The sequence below is a fragment of the Rhineura floridana genome, chromosome 1, assembly GCF_030035675.1.
Source record: "Rhineura floridana isolate rRhiFlo1 chromosome 1, rRhiFlo1.hap2, whole genome shotgun sequence".
NCBI classification, from domain to species: Eukaryota; Metazoa; Chordata; class Lepidosauria; order Squamata; family Rhineuridae; genus Rhineura; species Rhineura floridana.
In genome coordinates, this window is record NC_084480.1 from 201,822,577 (window position 1) to 201,844,070 (window position 21,494).

The window sequence follows — 21,494 nt, forward strand, 5'->3', positions numbered from 1 at the left end:
ATGCCTCATGGGCCCCAAGACCTCCGGGACCCTAGGCTTCAGCCTACTAAGCCTAATGGATAATCCGGACCTGCATGGAGGTGTAAAATCACGCAGTCAACACTGCCATGTGATTTTGCATATGAGCCATCCAGTAATCCTGTGTGCTCCTTCACGAAATTATGAGGTGACTACTACTACTGACTATGTAAACTAGTACCTAGCATAATTAATACTCCTGTCCAGTTCATTCTTCCTCATTTCCACACTTCTTTAATGTGCATCTTACATACATTACATACAAATGAGCAGGTTGGTATGTATGAAGGACACTAGGGGTGTGCATTCATTTAATGTGGGATAAAAAATATAAACAAGCTTGATTTGTATTTAATTCAAATTTAATACTCACAAATTAAAATTAATCAGAATTAACTAATTCTGAAACAAAATTTTATTTGTCCAAATGTATTTCTTTTAATTTGGAATAATTTTGCTTGAATTTTGTGCTTTGCATTGCTTCGCTAGAAATAATGTGTCAAAAGTTCAGAGTGCGTGTGGGAGGGAGGAGAATGTATTCCCCTTGCCTTTTCCCTAAGACATCCACTAGTTGAAGAGGGCTTCCCCCTCGTAGTGTTAAGAGACAAACTTTCAAAGAACAAAAAGGCATGATGAAGTTGAAGGTATAAAGGACAAAATTATAGTGTGTGCACTGCAACCAGAGTAGGCTGGTGTTGTTATTGTGATATTGCACTGAAAAAAATGTTCACCCTTTTATTTTTCTAGATGGAGGGCTATCTCCATATAGGAAAAATACAAAGTGTGATTTATATTGATCATCTCCCTTTATACGTGGAAACTTACATAGTGGAGACTGTGCCCAAAATTTATAAGGAACTGGGTAATGTGTTTCTGTATTTCAATGATTAATTATATCTCAGTAACCTGTTATATACAAGAACAAATTGAATTATATAGGGAGAGGTGGGGGTTCTTGAAATAATACCCTTGCACATTTTATTAATAATAAACTAATACAAACTATGAATTATGAAAAAAACCCACGGTTTGCAGGTCAACAGGTAATTCAGAAACAGACACCTTTCATGCAGTTAGTGGATGTTAGCAATAGCATTATTCAATTACTTTTATTTTATGCTCTGTCAAACAAGAAAGCCAAAATATATTTGAACTCTTATGTGTTGGTTGTAAACAGACAAAAATCAGTGACAATTTGAGATGGAGCAGGATATAAGCAAAAAGTCTCCCTTCCCCACCCCTCTAGTCTTTAATTTTACTTTGTAAGATTGTTCAGTTGTGATGCTAATTTTTCAATAATGGGAACATTTTTCTGCTTCCTAGAAGAAAATGACTTATGTGCTTTTTACGGCTTTCAAGTCTGCAGAGGTTTGGATTTTTGTTCCCGATCACTGAAGTGTATATACTGGGTAACAGCATAAATAATTTTAAATAAATAAATATTTTTAAACTCTCTTCTTCCCCCCTGCCCTCCACCGTCTCAGATATATGTAGACTACAGAGCATTCATAATTCCCATGGATAAGGGATTGTTGTTGATGTTTTGGTTATTGCTTTAACAAATTCCACTGTGACAATAAAGTATTGCCTTGGAAATTGGTACATGGATTTCAAATGGCAGGGATCAACATTTGTTCTATGGGGAATCCAATGAGTGCAAAGAGAGAACTTGTCACTATCTATCTTGTAATCCATTTCTATGCAGGAAGAAAACATGGAAGGTGACTGTCTACCATATGGAATTTATTTTCTCAAGAGATCATCTATCAAAGTCATTTTTGTATTAATCCCTGCTTGCCATCTTTTCCCAGAAATGAGAGTTACCTAACTTACACTTCCAACTTTTCTCACAGCTGCAGCTGCTATAGATTTTTAGCAGCTCTGTGTCTTCTGCATGTGGTAGCATGGAATATTTCATCCCCCACCCTGCCCCTTTACAGTCGGTTTGGTTTCTGGGAAAATTATGAAGCAAGAGTTCCATTTCAGATTACGCTGATGAGGGGGATATGAAAGGATGAAGGCACAAGGGAGGTTTAAAGTCATATTCTAGGATATAATCAATATTAAGTTGGGAAAAACACTGTTTTAAAGAGTATTTTCAGTGCTGTTTATACCACATAATAATCATAAAAATGTTATAATCACAGGTCAAACAGTCACTCTTTTGTAAAACAATGGCTTTTAAAAGCTAGTACTTAGGCCCATGTGCAATGCCATCCTATGCATGTTTACATAGAAGGAAGTCCAGTAAGCTCAATGGGACTTACTCTCCTGTAAGTGTCTTTAGGATTGCATTCTTACAGCATAACCCAGCACATGTCTACTCAGAAGTAGGGACACGGGAGAAATTCAATTCAGGTTGCATTTAATCTAATTCTCACTTTCGGAAACAATATACAAACTGAAACACAGCCCTCCTTCGAAATTCACATGTCTCCGATTTTGCAGTGCAGATCTCCAACAAAGTAATTTGTAAAAGAAGAGGAAACAAAAGTGCAGCTTCACCAGTGGAACTACTGCACCAGTAGAATTACTACTACTACAGTGGACACTACTTTGGATGCAAACCCTTGTTGCCCCATTCAGATTGCTAACCCTATTCCTGCCTGCATCTATTCTTTCTTCATTCCTTTCTAAGACTGCCATCTTATGCAAACTAACATGGGAGGAAGCCCCATTGAACTCAATGGAACTTACTTCCAAGTACACCCACACAGAATTGCTCTGTATATTCCATCCCTCCCTCCCTCTCTCTTTCTCTCCCTCTCTCTCTCATACAGAAACACACGCCACATTTCCATACCCTCTAGGCTACTAGCTAACTAGGCAATATAGTCTCCTATGAAGGAAATGTACCTGTTTGTCCTTTTCTGTGGGTTCTAACAGGTGTTACACTGATAAAAATTATTTAAGGAAAGAAGACATGAGAAAAAAGTCTTTATAAAAACTACAAAATATCAAATAATCGTTACATCATAAGATATGGGATGGCTGCATAGAACATACACAAAAAAGAACAATATTGGTAGCTGTAACAGACAAAAACATTCAAAAGCATTAGAACAATTCTTAGGAGCATGCTTATCATTTAAGTTATTCAAATGATCTCTCTGAGCTTATCCCAAAGAGAAAAAGCCATGATGATATGATAGGCTAAAGTATCAAAAGCCTCCTGAAATGTTCTCTGACCTGAAATGTTCTTTCAAATATTTATGCCCTTAAATTCACATGAATCAGCAGTAATTTTTAATTTCAAAATATCTTGGCTCATCACTCTTAAGTAATGAACTGTCTGAAACCCGCTTTTACATGTCTCTGTGTCCCAAGCAATGAGTTTTTGCCAATGTTCAGAACAAAATACTGGACTTCAGGTCAAGTATAATTTTTCCACATATGCCTTTCAATATAACTACTTTGACGCTTCCAAAATATTTCCATTCCATGTTCACCTTGCTGTGTCAGCGAGCAATATTAATATTAGCTTAAGAGGAGCTATATGTATTGTTTTTATTCTTGTTGTTCGTCGCCTAGAGTGTCCCTAACCCGGACAGATAGGTGGCTGAAAAATAAAATTTATTATTTATTATTATTACTTTCCTCTTAAGCTCCTTAAAGTTATTTCTGTACCATTCCAGAGATAAGAATAAAGCATGTGAAACACAGGGCCTTTCCACAATTACCAGTTATAGTGGTATAGTTGTTGTTTGATCCAATGTTTAGAGTGGATTTGTAGCTGATTGTCTGCACCTTTGGTTAGATGTTGCTATTATTAGAAAGTGAGTGTGGCATTTTCCTTTCCACCTTAATCACGGGTTATGCCCGAATTGAGAAAGCTTCCACGGCTGTACTCACACCCTTTATGTACCCTTATGCTCCTCCAGCCAGTAAATGTTGCAGTTATGAGCATGTGCACAGGGATAGCCTTTTTGTGTGTTTTTTCTCTTTTTTGTATATAATGGGTGGTATTCAGTGCTATTCGATGCTAATTCTATTCAGAGTAGACCCATTGAAGTTAATAGACGTGACTAAAAGGTTCATTAATTTCAGTGAATCTACTCTGAGTAGGACTTAGTTGAATACTATCCAAGGCCTCATATTGCAGAATTTTAACCTTGTGGGAGTATCGGAGATTAGAAGAACTTAGATGAGAGGAACTATGAAACCCCATGGCCACAACTGCTCTCCTTGAACTCCATTTGCTGTCTCCCATATCTCTCCTCTGAGTGGAGCTTATAAAGCAGAGCTTGCACCAGTCAGAAGGAAATGACATGAAAAAGACATCTCCAAAACAATGCCCACCAACCCCCATCCACTCCACACAGAAACTGGGACAGCACTTGTACACATGCCACACATATAAAAATGTTGAGGATCAATTCCAAATCTTTCACAAAAGTCAGATTTGTTTGCGATAGAAGAAAAAGAGATGAGGGAGGGGGAGGCAACGGGAAAAGAAAATTGAGGAGAAACAACAGGAGGAAAAAAATAGGACAATAAAGAGGCAAAATGCAATGGAAAGTAAAAGAGCCAAAAAAAGTCTCAGCTAAAAAAGCAGACAGAGCAAAACAAGAAAAGAGAAGGCACTAGAGTTGCCAGGTTCATGGCCTGAGACTGATCCTGTATCTTTAGAAGAGAAAGTCAGCCAATTGCAGGTGCTCTTGCAACACTGTAATGAGAAATACCACAAGGTGGAATTCTCCCTGCCCCCTGCACAACTTTTAAAGATACAGAAGGCCTCTTGGTTGCCAGGCCCAACCTCCAAGAGGTCTTCTGTATCTTTAAAAGTTGTGGAGGGGGGGAGGGAGAATTCCACCTTGTGGTTTTTCCCATTACAGGGTTGCATGAACACCAGCAATTGGCTGACTTTCTCTTCTAAAGATACAGGATCAGTCTCAGGCCATGAACCTGGCAACCCTAGAAGGCACACAAAACAAAGGATTTCTACTACACAGATGTGTGTAGCAGCTGCAATCCCATTAGCAAAGGGCCAGCTCTTCTTGCTTTGCCTTTAACTATGGCCAACCCCTACAAGTACACACATAGCCCCTTCAATTTTTTGCCTACTTCAGGCTGAAGGGAGTGGCAGTCACCAGCTGTTGACCCTCTAACCAAATGAAAGGGCTTTTCCAGGCACCAAGAAGCACCCCAAATAGGTGGTTTGTTCATGGAGGAAAGAGCACACCTGAGGAAAGAACAGCTGCCTCTCCTGCCTCCTCCTGCTGACCCGTACCATTTCCCACAACGCACAAAGTGCACCAATAACTTTGATCACCAAATGGGGAGGCATGGGAGGGGAGACAAAGTTGTTCCTGTTGCTCCTGTGGTGTGCCACCTGAGTGAACTAACTCATTTTTCCTAACTGTGGAGCTGAATTTGGTTTTCCCCAAGTCATTGCAGCTGAGAAATAATAATATTAATATTATTATTATTATTATTATTATTATTAATAATAATAATAATAATAATAATAATAATAATAATAATAATAATAATAATAATAATAATAATAATAATAATAATAATAATAATAATAATAATAATAATGAAGAAGAGGAGGAGGACAAGGAGGAGAAATCATTTGTGAAAGGAATAATTACTGCAGTGAGGACTCATTGTCAGATCTCACTGCTTCAGTGATGTGCAATAACTGTCAGGAGTTTGCAGATAGGGCTACCAGAGAACTACTATTACAACTATCATGAAATGATAATACTGACCTAATTTTACAATTAATTAATTAAAATATGTATGTACCATTCTTCAGAAAAGCTTCCAAAGTGATCTACAAATTCCAGCCTGCTGTAGGCTCTGAAATCCATTTTTGGTGACCCATGAAACTTTAACAATGCTTAAAACTAGATTTAGACATTTGTCATTGAATGCTTGCATTTGAAAACTGTTGCCTGAAACACTGAAGTAAAACAAGCATGTAAATTGCTAGATAATATTTATCTAAGTAGAGAATCATTAAAAGTGAGTCATGTAATTAAACTTAACAATGGTATTAAAGTGAAATTAGAAAAACAGTGTCTAGTGCAATATAAAAGCTTTTTATTTATAATTCATCTTCTGTCTGCTTTCCCTATTGAGTGAATTATTTCACAAAGGAGTCCTCATTAAACCCAGGGAGTTAAGCAAATTAATTTACTATACAGACTAAGATACAATATGCCATTATGTTCTCTTTTTATTAAACAAATTATGACAGCACTTTCTGTCATTTTAAAAAAAATCAAGTTGCAAGCCACATAATATTCAGAGTTGGGAATAGAGTAATAATCCATAGTCTAAAGATAATTCACTAACAGGCAAAAAAAAACACCTTGCAGTTTAAGAACTTACCTGTACCCAACAGATATTTCTATCAAACTTTAAAAAGCAGGGAAACTGGGAAGCTATAGTGAATGCACCAGGGGAGCAGGAGACCTGCTCTGCTCTTTAAAATACTGTACTGCCCAGAAATTTGTAAAAATGCAAACACAATTTGGGTTGGTCTTTCACAGTCCAATCAACTTCCTGTGTAGCTTGGAAGAATTTGGTAACATGTGCCTCTGAGCATGTTGGCTATAGATACGTTCTTAAACCGCAAGGGGTTTTTGCCTGTTAGTGAATTTCTCTGCTTTTTAATCTGGGAGGTAAGAAATAGGATCCTGTGCAAGCTTGCTGAGAATGGATTGGTCATTTGCATGCTTATTGAGTTGAATGGGATTTACTTCCCTGCAATCATGCTTAGGATAGGTGAAATTGACCATGGGGGATGGGGAGGGGAGGAAGAGAGAGGGAAGGAGGAAGGGCAGAGGGGAAGAGTGGGATGGGAGTAGGGGGAACTTTTGATCATTTGCATGCTTATTGAGTTCAGTGGGATTTACTCTTACTCCCATGCAATTGTGCTTAGGATAGGTGAAACTGACCACGGGGGGAGGAGAAGAGGTCGGGAGGGAGGGCTGGTGGGCAGAGAAGAAGGAAGAGGGGAAAGGGAGGAGGAAGGGAGAGGAGAGGGACAGGAAGGGAGTGGAGGGGAAGGAAAGAGGGGGAAGGAGAGGAGAGAAGGGGAGGGGAGGGGAAAGGCAGGTCTCCCACCCAAATTTAAACTAAAGCTGTCCCTAGCTACATCCACACCAGACCTTTATTCCACCTTAAATAGTCACGGCTTCCCCCAAAGAATATTGGGAAGTGTAGTTAGTGAATGGGCTGAGAGTTGCTAGGAGATGCCGTATTCCCCTCATAGAACTACAATCCTCAGAAGAGGGGCTGACTGTTAAACCACTCTGGCCACTTGAGTTCTGTTGGGAATAGGAGTCTCTGAACAAATCTTAGCATCCCTCACAAGCTACACTTACCATGATTCTTTGGGGGAAGCCATGACTGTCGAAAGTGAAATAAATGTCTGGTGTGGGTGTTGCCCCCTGATTAGCCAAGCCAAACAGCTGTGAGTGTGGCTTTTAGAACACTAACAGTTCTTACTGAGCATGCCCGACGTTATAACAGAGTTCCATGTTAAATTTCTTAAACTTAAAATCACCCAGGCATTTTTTTTAACTTTTAAACTGCAGAAGATGAAGGTCAGGGTATGGGGCAAGGTTAGTAATAGGATTAAAGGTACTCTGTGAACATGGCTGATTTTTAATTAATTTCAATAAATTATGAGAACACAAAGAAAAAGGGCAAACAGGTCTGGATTTGTTTCCTCTTGTTTTACACTTTGAACTCTAGATTCTCTCTGAGCGTTTTGTGTATTGCCATGAACATGTAGAGGGTTGTTAAACAAGCATTTCTGAGTTCAGAACTATGTTTAGTAAGGTTTTGTTTTGAAATGAGCTTATGGGAAGCATCAGAATGGCATGGGGGAGTATTTTCAATTTAACATTGCAGAATGGGAAAAATCCAGGCTGGCTATAGTATACAGCCACTCTTGTCATCGGATAATTTATTGAGCAACAGTGAAGGCTTGGAATATACTCCCTTCTGTAGATAAGGAGGCACAATAAGATGCTGGCTAATGAGAAGGAATTGATATATGTCCCTGTTACTTGTTTTTTTTTAAAATTATTTCCTACTGCAATTACAGCTTCTCATCACCTTTGGGCTCTGGGAAAGATCAAAGAGGGATCCTTTTTCAGATCCAGGCATTCTGGGGAAGGTGACCAGGAAGAATGCCTGGACTACAGCTGCAGTTTGTCATGGGAGCTAGAAAACATTTTAAACTTAGAAATTTGTTTAAAGCTTTTTTTAAAATAAATAAATAAATCCAAGTTCAAAGGCATTTCTAGCTGCTGCAACAAACTGCAATCACAGCAGAAATTTCCTGAACCACCTCACTTAAACTGCAAGAGAAGGAGGAGCCCTGTTGATCTTTTCTCAGAGCCCAGGGAAGGCAAGAGGCAAGGACGTGGAGACAGATGGTTTGGTTCCCAATTGGTGTCGGCATACCTCTACCTGGACCTGGCGATAAAGAAGGTCAGACCAGTGAGAGGCCTTTCTGAGCCCTGGGGTCCTCAGCCAGTGCCCAGCTTGGGTGACTGCTGGTGGCAGCCCTGCATAGGATCCAGGTGGTAATTTCCACAATTAGTGGAAATGGAAAATTCCACTATTTCAATGAGGCTGCTGAGTCAAGCACCTTCTTTATTTATTTATTTTATTTTTATTTTATGCAGAGAATAGAAGGTGGACCGCTAAATTCTGCAAGTTAGGCATGGCAGGAGTAGATGGACTATAGGATCATGGCTTTGAGTTAACTTTGGATTAATTTTGAATTATATTTTAACCCTTCCTTAAAGGGTTGAAATTTAGTGTTGTGACCACAGAGGTCCTTCCCGCCCACCCACTTTGCTGGTTTCAATGGAATAAACTTCTAGGCCATGCCTTAGCATGTTTTCATTTTAAATGTAGTTTTCATCTTTTGTTTCAGAAATTCTTTTTATGCTATTATCCTAGCACATCAAATAGGTCAAGGTGGATCTTGTAATGAAATAATACAAAAGGCCAAATAGTCTTTGCTTAAATAAAAGCAGCAGCAGCAACAACCCAGTCTGTATGAAGCACAAATCCAAGGATAAATGCAGCCAGAGAAATCTAAAACAGCATTTTACTGTTGGTGACCTGACCTCACAGGCTAACATCCTTGACAAAGGCATATATTTTGTTTTTCTTCTAGGGGTTTACTCTAAATTATTCACCTGATATTTAAAATGAAAAATGTTAAGGGAATTGTAGTGATTGTAGTAATTTAGATACATTTCCTTACAAGAAACATTGGGATGGGAGTTTAGAGATGATCCCTGAAGAATGGGGTGATGGAGTGGAGCCTGGCTGACTGAAGGAGCTTTAGGGGAAAACGTGGTGGTGTATCTACTACTTAATAAAACTGCCTTGCTAACTGTTGGTTCTATATATCGAACCCAAACATATTACATGGTGTCAGAAGTGGAGGCTCCAAGGTTTCTGAAGCAGTAGCTTCTGTAGCTTTCTTCTGCCTTGGGGCAGCTGAGTGCTGTAGGTAAGAAGGACCCCACCCAGAGGCCTGAGGCCTGGTCTCAATTTAACAGCAGAAGAACCGCTAGCTTCCTCAGCACAAAGGTCACTATGGAACTTTTACAACCTCCATCAAGCCTGAAAATGTCTGGGAATATTGCAGAAAATGAGAAAATTCAAGCAAAGATTTGAAGTCTATCTGGCAGCCACAGGAGCTGAAGGGAAACCTGATATAGTTATCAATATTGTTAGATATGGTGGGGGAGGAAGCACTGGAGATTTACAATAACTTCCAGTTTGCAGAGAGAGAAAACATGAAGTTCAGTGCAGTAATGGCAAAATTTGAGTATTGTATAACCAGAAAGAATGAAACCTTTGAAAGGCATATATTCTTTATGTGCATGCAGAAAATGGATGAAAGTATAGAGCAGTATGCTACAGAGCTACAAACCCTTAGCAAGACCTGTGCTTTTGGGACCCTAACAGACTGTCTGATCAGCGACAGGATTATTTGTGGCATTAGGGAGAATCAATAAGGGAAAGGCTGTTGCATGAAGAACATCTCACACTAGAAAAAACTCTCAAAATATGTAGAGCTCCAGAAGTAGTGAGAGCCCAAGTAAAAGAACTGAGGCCAGCTGAAGAGACTGTCTGTGTACTAAACAAGCAGCAACAGGGGCAGCAGAAGCCAGATCAGAGAGTGCAGCAGCCACCTAACAAAGCTCCTGGGAAAGGAAACGGGCTTAAGCCAAGTGTGCAGAAACTGTGGCAGGCAGCATGGTCAGAAACAGTGTGCTGCATTTGGAAAGGTCTGTTACAACTGTGGCAAGCACAACCATTTTACAAAATGTTGCAGGTACTCAAATCCCAAGTGCATGCTCTTGAGCATATGCAGGAGGAACAGTTTTTTACGGATGTAGTGGAATCAGATAGAGAGAAGGGGAAGGACTAGAATCTGCCAGTGGAAGTACAAGAAACAATGGTGTCCTTAAGCTCGATATAAATGCTCAGGTTAATGTGTTGCCTGAAGAGGATTATGAAAAACTCCCAAGTCAGCCCCCAAAATACATCCAGCAAATATTAAACTAACTGGGTATTCTGGAGTGAAGATACCGGTAAAGGGACACTGTATTGCCAGCATCAGAGACAAAGATCATGTGTACAACCTACTATTTATTATAGTTCCTAAACAGGTGACTCAAATTCTGGGTTTGGCAGCATATGAGAAGCATATGAAACAGATACTGGCCATGCAAGCCAATGAGGAACAGGAATATGAGACATTAATTTTGAGTTATCATGATATATTTGAAATACTTGGCTGTTTACCAGGTGAATATACAATCCAAATAAATAAATCAGTTTCCCCAGTGATCCATCCATGCAGGAAAGTGCCTTTTGCACTTCGTGACAAACTCAGAGAGGAGCTATCAAGGATGGAGGCTTTACAGGTCATGGAGAAGATTGAGGAACCCACAGAATAGGTGAGCTCTCTAGTTATTGTAGAGAAACCTAATGGCAAGTTACAGGTTTGTCTTTATCCCAGAAGCCTTAACAAAGCTATAAAGAGGGAGCATTTCAAACTTCCCACTAGGGAAGAAATCATGGCACAATTTGCTAATGCTTGCTTTTTCAGCAAACTTGGTGCCTCCTCTGGCTTTTGGAAGTTAAAACTCACAGAGGACAGTTGTAAGTTCTGCACATTCAATACTCCCTTTGGGAGGTATCGCTTTCTGTAGCTCCCATTTGGTGTGGCTTCAGCACCCAAAGTATACCATAGAACCATACACACGATATCTGAGCACATTGTTGGAGTTGACACCTCAATGGATGATATCACTGTGTGGGGTTCTACCAAAGCTGAATATGATCTTTTATTATTTATTATTATTATTTGATTTTATTATTTTATCTTCAGCTTCGGAAGGTCCTAGATATCACAAGTGCAGCAATTCAGAAATAAAATAAAGAAAAATGTGTGGTTGGGGTCGCTGAACTGACATGTTTGGGAGATGTGATCTCTACAGAGGGAGTAAAGCCTGATGAGCAAGGTTGAGGCTATTGAAATGATGCCACAGCCCCAATCCAAGAAAGATGTGCAACAATTCCTAGGGATGGTTAATTACCTTGGGAAATTTATATCATATTTCTCATCTAAAGCAACACCCCTCCTGGCACTTCTTGAACACAAACACGAGTGGTACTGGGATGCACCACAGGAGGAAGCATGGACCATCTTGAAAAAGGAATTTAACAGAGCCCCTGTGTAAAAGTTCTATAATCCTGGTAAGTCACTCAAGATTTCTTCAGATGCCTCACATTCTGGGCTGGGTGCAGTGATTATGCAGAACCATGGTGGTAACTGGCAACCAGTGGCGTATGCATCTAAGACATTGACTGAGGCAGAAACCAGGTATGCACAGATTGAAAAAGAGCTGCTAAGTATCCAGTTTGCTTGCCAGAGATTCCACCAGTTTATCTATGGACAAAAAGTGCAAGTAGAAACTGACCATGAAAAACCATTAAATGATTGTACTTTGAGAATCCAAAGGATGGTGCTCAGATTACAAAAATATGGCTTGATAGTGTCCTATACATCAGGCAAATTGATGTTTACTGCAGATGCACTGTCCAGGACAACACAACCTTCATTGTACCCAGAGCATATTTCAGATATGGAGGTGCAGGCATATGCAGACCTGATAGTACAGTCACTTCCAATAGCTGATAGAATTTTTTTAGCAGAAACAGAATGATGCCATGTGCCTCCTGAAAAAAAGGAAACTTGAAGGTTGGCCACAGGACTACAGCAGCTGTGATCCAAGCCTATGAGAGTACTGGAACTGCAGGCATGAGCTCTCAGTGATAGATGGGCTGATTTTCAAAGGCAGCAAGTTAATGATTCCAAGGACCCTCCGGCATGAAATACTCAAAAAGATCCATGAAGGTCATCTTGGAATTGAAAAAATGTAAGAAGAGGGCATGGGAGTAAATGTATTGGCCATAGATCAATCAGGATATTGCTAACACAGTAGCAAACTGTTTCACTTGTTTAAAGTTCCAGCCATCCCAGCAGGTGAAACCTCTGCATCACCCTACACCCTGTTCCATATGAGAAGGTAGGCACTGTTCTCTTTATTTGGAATTCATGAGCATACTTGATAGTTACTGATTATTACTCCCTGTATCCAGAGATCTGCAATCTGAATGGTACAAGCAGTGCATCAGTAATAGCCAGTCTGAAGGCAGTGTTTGCAAGGCATGGAATCCCATGTGAACTTTTTAATGACAATGCATCTAAGTTTTCCAGTTCAGAGTTTAAGCAGTTTGCAAAGGATTGGGACTTCCATCACAGTACATCCAGTCCCCATTACCCCCAATCCAATGGCTTTGTGGAAAAGTCTGTCCAAACAGTTAAAAACCTGATGAAAAAAGCAGCTGACAGTAGAGGAGATTTATATAAAGTTATTGGCTTACTGGAGTACATCATTGGACTATGGCTGGTCTCCAGCCCAATTACTCATGGGAAGGATACGCTCTACACTACCCATAACTGAGGAATTACTTATGGAGGAACATAACCATATAGAAGTTCAAAAAAATAAACAAGTCTGAAGCAAAATCAAAAACAGTATTTTGACAAAAGAACAAAGGAGCTCCCTGGACTGAAACCAGGTGACAAAGTGTGCTTGAGAAAGTACAGCTCCAATCTCTGGGATCAGAGGGGCACAGTCCAACAGCTAGTGCACCCACAATCATATTTAGTTCAGACAACTCAAGGAGAGACTTTTTGACATAATCGTCGGGATCTCCAAGCACTCACAAAGAGTGATCCAGATGCTCCAGCAGGTGGAAATGGGACAGACTCTTGTATGTTCACAAGGGCAGAACGAAAAACAAGGTGTTCCCCAGAATGACATTATGGAAGATAAAGTGAAAGAATATGAGATGCCTCGGTGGTCTGAAAGGAAGGTGAAAGCTCCACAGAGACTTATAGAAACTTGCTGAGAAGCCTGGGATAAAGCAGGGAAGTGAGTGGTAAAGACTCGCTCTAGAGTGATGTGCTAGTAACCTCTCCTCTACAGAATTTAGTTCTTGTTTGTCTGTTGGTGTTTGTTACTTTGGTTGAGAAAAGAGAAGTAGTGATTGTAGTAGTTTTTGTTTTCAAATATACCTTCCACATATACGGAACGGAATGTACTGCCTTCAAGTCGATTCCGACTTATGGCGACCCTATGAATAGGGTTTTCATGAGGCTGAGAGGCAGTGACTGGCCCAAGGTCACCCAGTGAACTTCATGGATATGTGGGGATTCGAACCCTGGTCTCCCAGGTCGTAGTCCAACACCTTAACCACTACACCACATATGTATAATTTTCAGTTACTGCTACCTGAGGGCGAGGACAAGCTGCTTGAAGATATGCAGTCTACCATACACCCTCTTGCTACTTGCCCTCTTGGCTGGTAAGGGAAATCCGAATGGGATTGATTGGGTGGATCCTGGGAGTAATTAATACTTCGCTTTGGGAGGGGGCATTTCAGCTGTCCTTAAAAGAGGTACTAGTGCATCCCCTCCTTAAGACAACTTCCCTGGGCCTACCAGTATTGTGTAATTCTCACTTGGTCACTAGTGTGAGGTGCTTGAGACGGGGGCAACTTCAGGCATGTATGGATTGAGCCATTGCCAGTCAGTTAGACAATACAGAGTGAGATGAACCAAAGATCTGTCTCAGAATAAGGCAGCTCCCTGTGCCAATAGTTCCAGTTCACAATACACTTATTTATAGTAGAATCAAGTGATATTGTGCATATGTGAATGAACCATCACAGATTAACCACAGCCAGAAGTCCAATTCTGATGTCATCTTCCTAATTCAATGTTGAACTGGAGATGAACAAGGAATTTGAGTGCTCCCTTTCATTTTCTTATCCTCTCCTGCACTTGGCTTCAGATAATATTTCTTGGTTTGTTAAACCGCAGTTTACTATGAAGACCAAAGTGTGAAGCTATGCTTTAAGCACTCTCTATAAATCAGAACTGGAAACTACTCATTGATCCTGGTTTGCAATCTTGATTTGTAGGGAGCACTTGAACCAGTTTTCCAGCTTAGGTGTCACAGTAAATTCTGGTTTAACAAGACATGAAGTCTTCTCTGAATCTCAGCTCGCAACAGGAGGAGGGAGCATTCAAGCTCATCCCCAATCCAACAAAGTGTTGTTTGTTGGACTGGGAATGTGATGTCTGAACTGGCCATTATATTTTATTATCCAGTGTCAAATAAAAAATACAATGTTTTACAACGGAGATAGATTGGACACTTGTCCAAGAGCCATCATGTATCCAGTAATCAAGTAGTGAGAACTCATACCACATACCCTATGTGAAATCATGTCACAGTTTAATTGCCGCATTCAGCCTTGCACAGTAAGATAATCACATGATGAGGAATGATGTAGCAGATTTTTAAGAGTAAATTTTGGGGTAGAAAGTTTTTCTTGGGAATCGGTAACTTTCCCAGAACTGTGATGCAAAATTAAACTATGATAGGTTCTTGATCCTGTCAACACCTCTTTCCAATAATGACAAAAGCAATACACAGATTTTACTTTAAAAATAACTATCTTCCCCAGCAGAAAAACTGCTATATGTGAAAATGGGCCTTTTTGTTCTTCTTTAAAGCACTCATAATGTGTTATTTGGCATACTGTACAGGAGGAGTGGGGAACCTCTGGCCCTCCAATTGGACTCCAACTACCATAAGTCCCAGCTAAAATGGCCAATGGTAAGGAATAACTGGAGGGCTACAGGTTCCCTATCCGTGCTGCACACAGTGAACTTTTCTCCCATGCTATATTATTATGATTACTACTACTACTATGATGATGACAACTACTACTACTAAATTTATATCCCGCCCTTCCTAAAAACACACACACACACATACAAAGGCAGCATTTTCCTTCCATATAACATTTTTGTTCTATTTAGGAATTTCTTCACTTTCTAGATTGTCACACATGGGAAACCGAGGACCAGTATGGGCTTCTAATCAACCTGCACCCTAAAATATTTCCATTTTTCTAAAAAAATCACAAAGAGTAGTCATGTCTTCCCATCACAGACAGAATGATTTTCTTCTTGTTGCCATCTGGGCATTTGGAGTGTCTCAGGGCTCGTCTACAGAGTTTTACTGTGTGTCTGGTGCTACTCACATCCCCTTTTTTATCGTCATTGTTCACATGACGTTACTGGCAAACAGAAGCTATCACACAGTTTCCCCCCTGTAAATCTGTACCAACCCAATCCTCTGATAATCCAAAAAGGGAAGGAAAAAACATCTTCACTCCTTATCCCTAGGGCTTGCAGACACTTTGCTCCGATGCTTTCAGGTGGGTATGTCAATCGTTCTCCTCTCCACGCCCACTCCCTCCTCCTCCTTTCATTTTATTTCCTGTGGCCTGAAGAGAAACTTCCCCTGTTCTCTCCTGTTCTGCAAGCCTTTTTTATGTTGCTGCAAACGGTGCCTTATTTTTCTTTCCCCCCTAACTTGTGCACAAAAGCATAACACTGCTCAAACAAAGATTTGTATTTCATCTGTATCGTACCAGTGAAAATACAAATAATTGCACTTCTGATTTTGTTTTTGTTTTAAATGAAACTTACTGGTAGAACAAACTGAGCATGCTCGGTTGCCAGGTAACCAAAGGGAGAGGAAATGTTAAGTTAGAGGGCATGGTCTTTAGGAAACTGGGTGATTGATGCTTCTCAAGTGTGACTAGAAAACACCATGTTTGCAGCTGGCATTGAGCCCTTACTGTGGACAGTGCAAACAGAAAATGGAGGTAAAAACAGTGTCTTTAGCACGAAGTTATGCTCCCATGCCTTCCGTTCCTCCTAGAACATTATCTAGTATTCACCTACAAGTAAACCAAAATATGGTGATAGCCACTTGTGGGGATGCAGCCTTTTCTTTCCTCCTATGCAAGTTCATAGAGAGAGCAATACAGGGTGAACAATCCCTCCATTAAGTCACATGGCAGCAGGGAGAAGAGGTTAAGTCTCTTCTTCTAATTTTAATAATATAATGTAGTACATTTTTACATTTTACCTGTAGGGGTTTTGAAAATGCAAACAGTGTTACCTGAAAGAGATCATAATTAACAGGGATGAAGGAGGAATTAACTCTTTTCTTCCTTTCTGTGGACCTGAGGAAAATCCTTCTTTTGAAGCTAATATTTTCATTGGGAGAAAATATCTCCATTGGCACCAATGCAATTTGTTCTCAGTATCATAGAGAGGGAGGAAAGATTTAAAATGCCTGTCTGTAGTGATCCTATGCATGCCTGTAGTGATCCTGATAATCTCGCTCACTCACTCATTCACTCTCTCTCTCTCACACCCACACAGTGTCAGTGCTCCTTGCATTTTTAAAACCTGCATGTTAAATGCAAAGACTCACTTAAAACCATATGTAGTTTGGCCCTTACATATTATAATCTAGGCCATTATTATTTATCTTTGGGTCCCCAGATGTGACTACCAATGCAAAGTCACATTTTTCCTTTTTAAATAGAAGCTAGTGCTATCAAGCCAGCCAAATCTTAGCAAGTAGGGCTAATATAGTTGAGTTCAATAAAATGTGCTAAGATCTCTTTTTACACATAGCTTTTTTTAAAAAAAATACTTGCCATAGTGAGATTTGACTAGCTGGAAATAGTTTGTGATGAGCGATGATCTAGAGGAGAGTGAGAAGAACAATGCGGTAAACCAACTCATTGGGATGTTCTAGCCAGTGAAGACTGGTTAAGCTTGAATCACATTAACAAGAGATTCAGCCTGAGGAATGATTTCCCAATTATTTGTTCCTTTGTTTGAAATTCTTATTTCTCTCACAGCTTCACTCTGACCAGGATAAAGGAGAGGGTTCACTTAAATACATCCTTTCTGGAGATGGAGCAGGAGACCTTTTCATTATCAATGAGAACACTGGTGATATACAGGCCACAAGGAGACTAGACAGGGAAGAGAAGCCTGTTTACATTCTTCGTGCTCAGGCTATCAACAAAAAGACTGGAAGACCAGTGGAGCCAGAGTCAGAGTTCATCATTAAGATCCATGACATCAATGACAATGAGCCACTGTTTACAAAGGAGACTTACAATGCCAGTGTCCCTGAAATGTCTGATGTAGGTAAGTGTCAGATCAGTTTATTATCATTATTATTTTATTATTATTATTTTCATTTGGTCATCAACTTTATACAAAAAATTAACAATCAAATGCCTGAGAAAAGGAAATTCTTTATCCAGCATCAAAATGTTGTTAATATAGATGCCAGGGAACTTTCTTTGGGGAGAGCATTCCATAAACGGTGGGAGGAAGGGGACACCACTGAAAATACCCTTTCTTTTGTTGCCTCCCTCTAGACTTTGAGCAAAGCAGTACTTGGAGGAGGGCCTCCAAAAATAACAGTGGTCTGGGTAGGCTTATGGGAGGAGGCATTCTATGAGGCAATGGAGTTCTGAGCTTTGCAAGGATTCTATAGGTTAAATCCAGCCCTTTAAATTGGGCCTAACAATGCAGAGATCAGTTTTCACCAGCTGGTCACAGAGCAATTCGTAAGGCCAGCACCCTGTTGAAGCTAAGCAGGGTCAGGTCTGGTCAGTGCCTGGATGGGAGACCACCTGGGAACAATATGTAAGCTGCCTTGGGTTTCTATCATGAAAGGAAAGGCGGGGTATAAATGTAATAAATAAATAAATAATAAAAAATATACTTAGGAATGGACAGATCAGTCTGTTCTTCGTCCATGTCAATATTCCAGTGGACCATGTTCATTCACTGGTCCATTCTGTCCCATTTCTACATTAATCTATGGATTTTTTTTTCAAAATCCTGCAAAAAAAGCCTGTATGTAAACATGTATCTAAATTACAAAATGCTTATTTAATCTCAATATACACATTTCTAAATGTATTTCACCCTAAAATACACATTTAAATGCATTTTTGTATGGTTTTTGAGTCCAGATCTGTATTGCAAAATTTGGAGATGTGTGAGATCCAGAGGATAATTGTGTTACAATCTGCACATTTGTTTGTGAGGTGTGGATAAGGTAATTTCATCCTGGAATTTACAGAAATCAATTTCCTCAAGTATCCCTAGCTAGGCTCAGTCCATGTGGTCACTTCCTGACATGACAGAATGGGCATGGATCTATTTATTCTACATTCTTGGCGTATCATGTGAATTATGCCCTTACTCGTAGGGAGAATGTGAGAATGGAGAGATGCTGGGTAAACACAAATTATCATTCACCAAGTGGTAATTACTGCAGGGCACATGCAACCAAGTGAGAAACTGGTTGTTTGTAACATCCCTCCCATCTAGTGACAGGGATGTCTAATCCATGGCCCATGGTCAGCCTGCCAAACCCCTCCCCAAATGTCTTTTTAAAAAACAACAGCAGGTGGTTTTTTTAAAAAAAAAAAAGACTGCTCTCATAGGTCCTATGCTGTGATGCAAAAGGTTTATGTGACCCCCTCCAAAAAAACCCATCCTTTATATATAGACAGTTTTGAAAGCAACAAACAGAACTACACTCAAGCTTGCTCTTCAACTTCCGCCTTCATCAGCTGCTAACAAACAGCATTTGGAGTGACAAGGATGAGACCCTGGATTGGTGATAGGTGGCTTAAGCACAGCTCTCACTAACAGTCTGCACAAATTAGGAGGTTGGCAAAATGCTGTAACAGGAGGCCTGCTGATGGCTCTTGCAACATCCACCGAGCCTCCATTCTGTCCAGAGAAAACCTCCTCCATCATATTGAGGTGTCAAAGAGCAGAGAGCAATGGATTCCGTTTGTGGTAGATTTCCATCCAGCATCTCCGAACTATCACCGAGCAATCGGGTAGAGCTACCCATTGCTGGCAAACTCTGAACATCTTACCAGAGCCATCAGCAGGCCTATCACCAATCCAGGGTCTCAACCTTGTCACTCCAAATGCTGTATCACCTGTGTGTACCTCAGGGAGACAGCTACTTTTACAAGCACTAGGACAGGCAGGACATATTACATCAAAGAGAACATTACCTGCAGGTCCTGTAATATAATTTACATCATCGAATGCAAAAGACCAGGATGTCATATCCAATACGTAGGAAAAACCACAACTGACCTACACACGCTTTTCAGGAACCACAAGTCGACAATCTTGACAAAAAAAGTGGAGCAACCAGTTGCAAAGCACTTTAACATCGAGGGTCACAGCCTGTTGGACTTTTCCATTACAGCGTTAGAGATGCCAGCAGATCTAGCAGCATTGACTAAAAGGGAGAACTTTTGGATTTACTCTCTGGACACATTGGCACCACATGGCCTGAACCTGGAGGACAGTACCACCACTACTTAGCTTCTGCAATGTAGCCCCTCTGAGCATTCCATCCTCAAAGCTCTATAACTGCCACCTTGGTAACAGCATTTATATGTTGGCAGCTGATGAAGGTGGAAGCTGAAATGTTTTGTTAATATAATAAAAACCTCTGTTTGGTTAATCACAATTATATAATTGAAAATAATAATGAATGTTAATAATGCTTTAAACTACTGTAAAATAACTGATAAACTTTTTTGGTAGGCAGCCTTGAGAATTGCAGTTCTTATCATACCCACTTTTATACTGTGCCATACCCACTTTTGTACATTAGACATGTAGCCCTCAAAGGATTGACCTCGGGTCAGTGCATGCCCCAGGGCCTATAAGAGGTTATCTATCCCTGATATAGTGAGGATTGTTCCCTGGATGTGCACCTAATAATAATAATAATAATAATAATAATAATAATAATAATATTAACAACAACAACAACAACAACAACAACAACAACAACAACAACAATAATAATAATAATAATAATAATAAAAAATAAATAAAAAACCTGGGGAAGAAAGGCAGCAGTAAAGTGCTGCCCACCGCATTAGATGTGTAGTTCAGACTATTAGCTCCCCTTTTGGTAACATGCACAGCATTGTAAATTACCAATTTAGATGACTACCAAGTAGTCACACATTGTTTGCAGATTTGCTCTTCTATAGGAATTGCCTTGCTGGTCTGAAACATGGGTCTGAGCACTGTCTCCTCACCTCCCTGGCTGGCACTCCTGGGGTCAAACTAGATGAGCTGTTACTGGAAACCGCCTTGCATAGTTGATTTTTCCTTCACAAATAGGTGGTGTCAAGTCCCTAAGCCAGATCAGGATGGTAATGTGGCGGGAGAGGATATAAGCCATTGTCCCCACCATGATGCCACACACACATCTTCTATCTGCAATGGGAGTATATTCTGATCAGGACCATGGTGGAGCCATACAATTAAATCTCCCAAACCATTGTCCCAATCTGTCTCAGGGGCAGTGGGCAATGCTGGTTATTCATGAAAGAAAAATCAGTTATGTGAGTTTAAGCTACACTGCAAATATCTCATCTAGTTTGGGACCAGGGGTGCCATTTATGGAGAGCAGAGGAAAGAGGCCTCATTCCTATGTTTCAGACTACACATCTCTTCAGGAGACCTTCCTCTGGAGGACCTGCGTCTCTTGTGGAGTGTATAAAAAGTAGCCACAACAAATCATGTTACATTCAAGAGCAGCCCTTCAAGAACTCACTATGAATCTTGACCTCCCCCCATGAAATCTGTTTTCACCCCCAGAGAAAAAATCTGAAATGGCACGTCAGTTGGAAATTCCTGGTACTGAGCACATGCAATTGGCTAGAAGCAAGAGTGACCACTTAACATCCTTTGCCAGAACTGCTTATATTTTTCTGTTTTTTATTATTGCAGGTACATTTGTTGTGCAAGTCACAGCAACGGATGCTGATGACCCTACGTATGGGAACAGTGCTAGAGTTGTCTACAGCATTCTCCAGGGGCAGCCATATTTTTCTGTCGAGTCTGAGTCAGGTCAGGGGACCTTAATCTGTCATTCTCTGACAACCTCCATAAT

The 21,494-nt window shown here is 40.2% G+C and overlaps 1 protein-coding gene across 6 annotated transcripts in view; it reads left to right on the forward strand.

Moving 5' to 3' along the window:
• The window catches only part of LOC133366664 (cadherin-6), a 219,986-nt gene that overhangs the window by 150,735 nt on the left and 47,757 nt on the right, over positions 1–21,494 (forward strand). For 5 of the 6 annotated variants that reach the window (XM_061590008.1, XM_061590017.1, XM_061590028.1 and 2 more), the window contains 2 exons: positions 17,386–17,680; positions 21,332–21,451. In XM_061590008.1, coding sequence (XP_061445992.1) covers positions 17,386–17,680; positions 21,332–21,451 — 415 coding nt within the window. Of the gene's footprint in view, positions 1–8,388; positions 8,476–17,385; positions 17,681–21,331; positions 21,452–21,494 lie in introns of those variants that run through there. The other variant, XM_061590058.1, reaches the window with a different exon arrangement.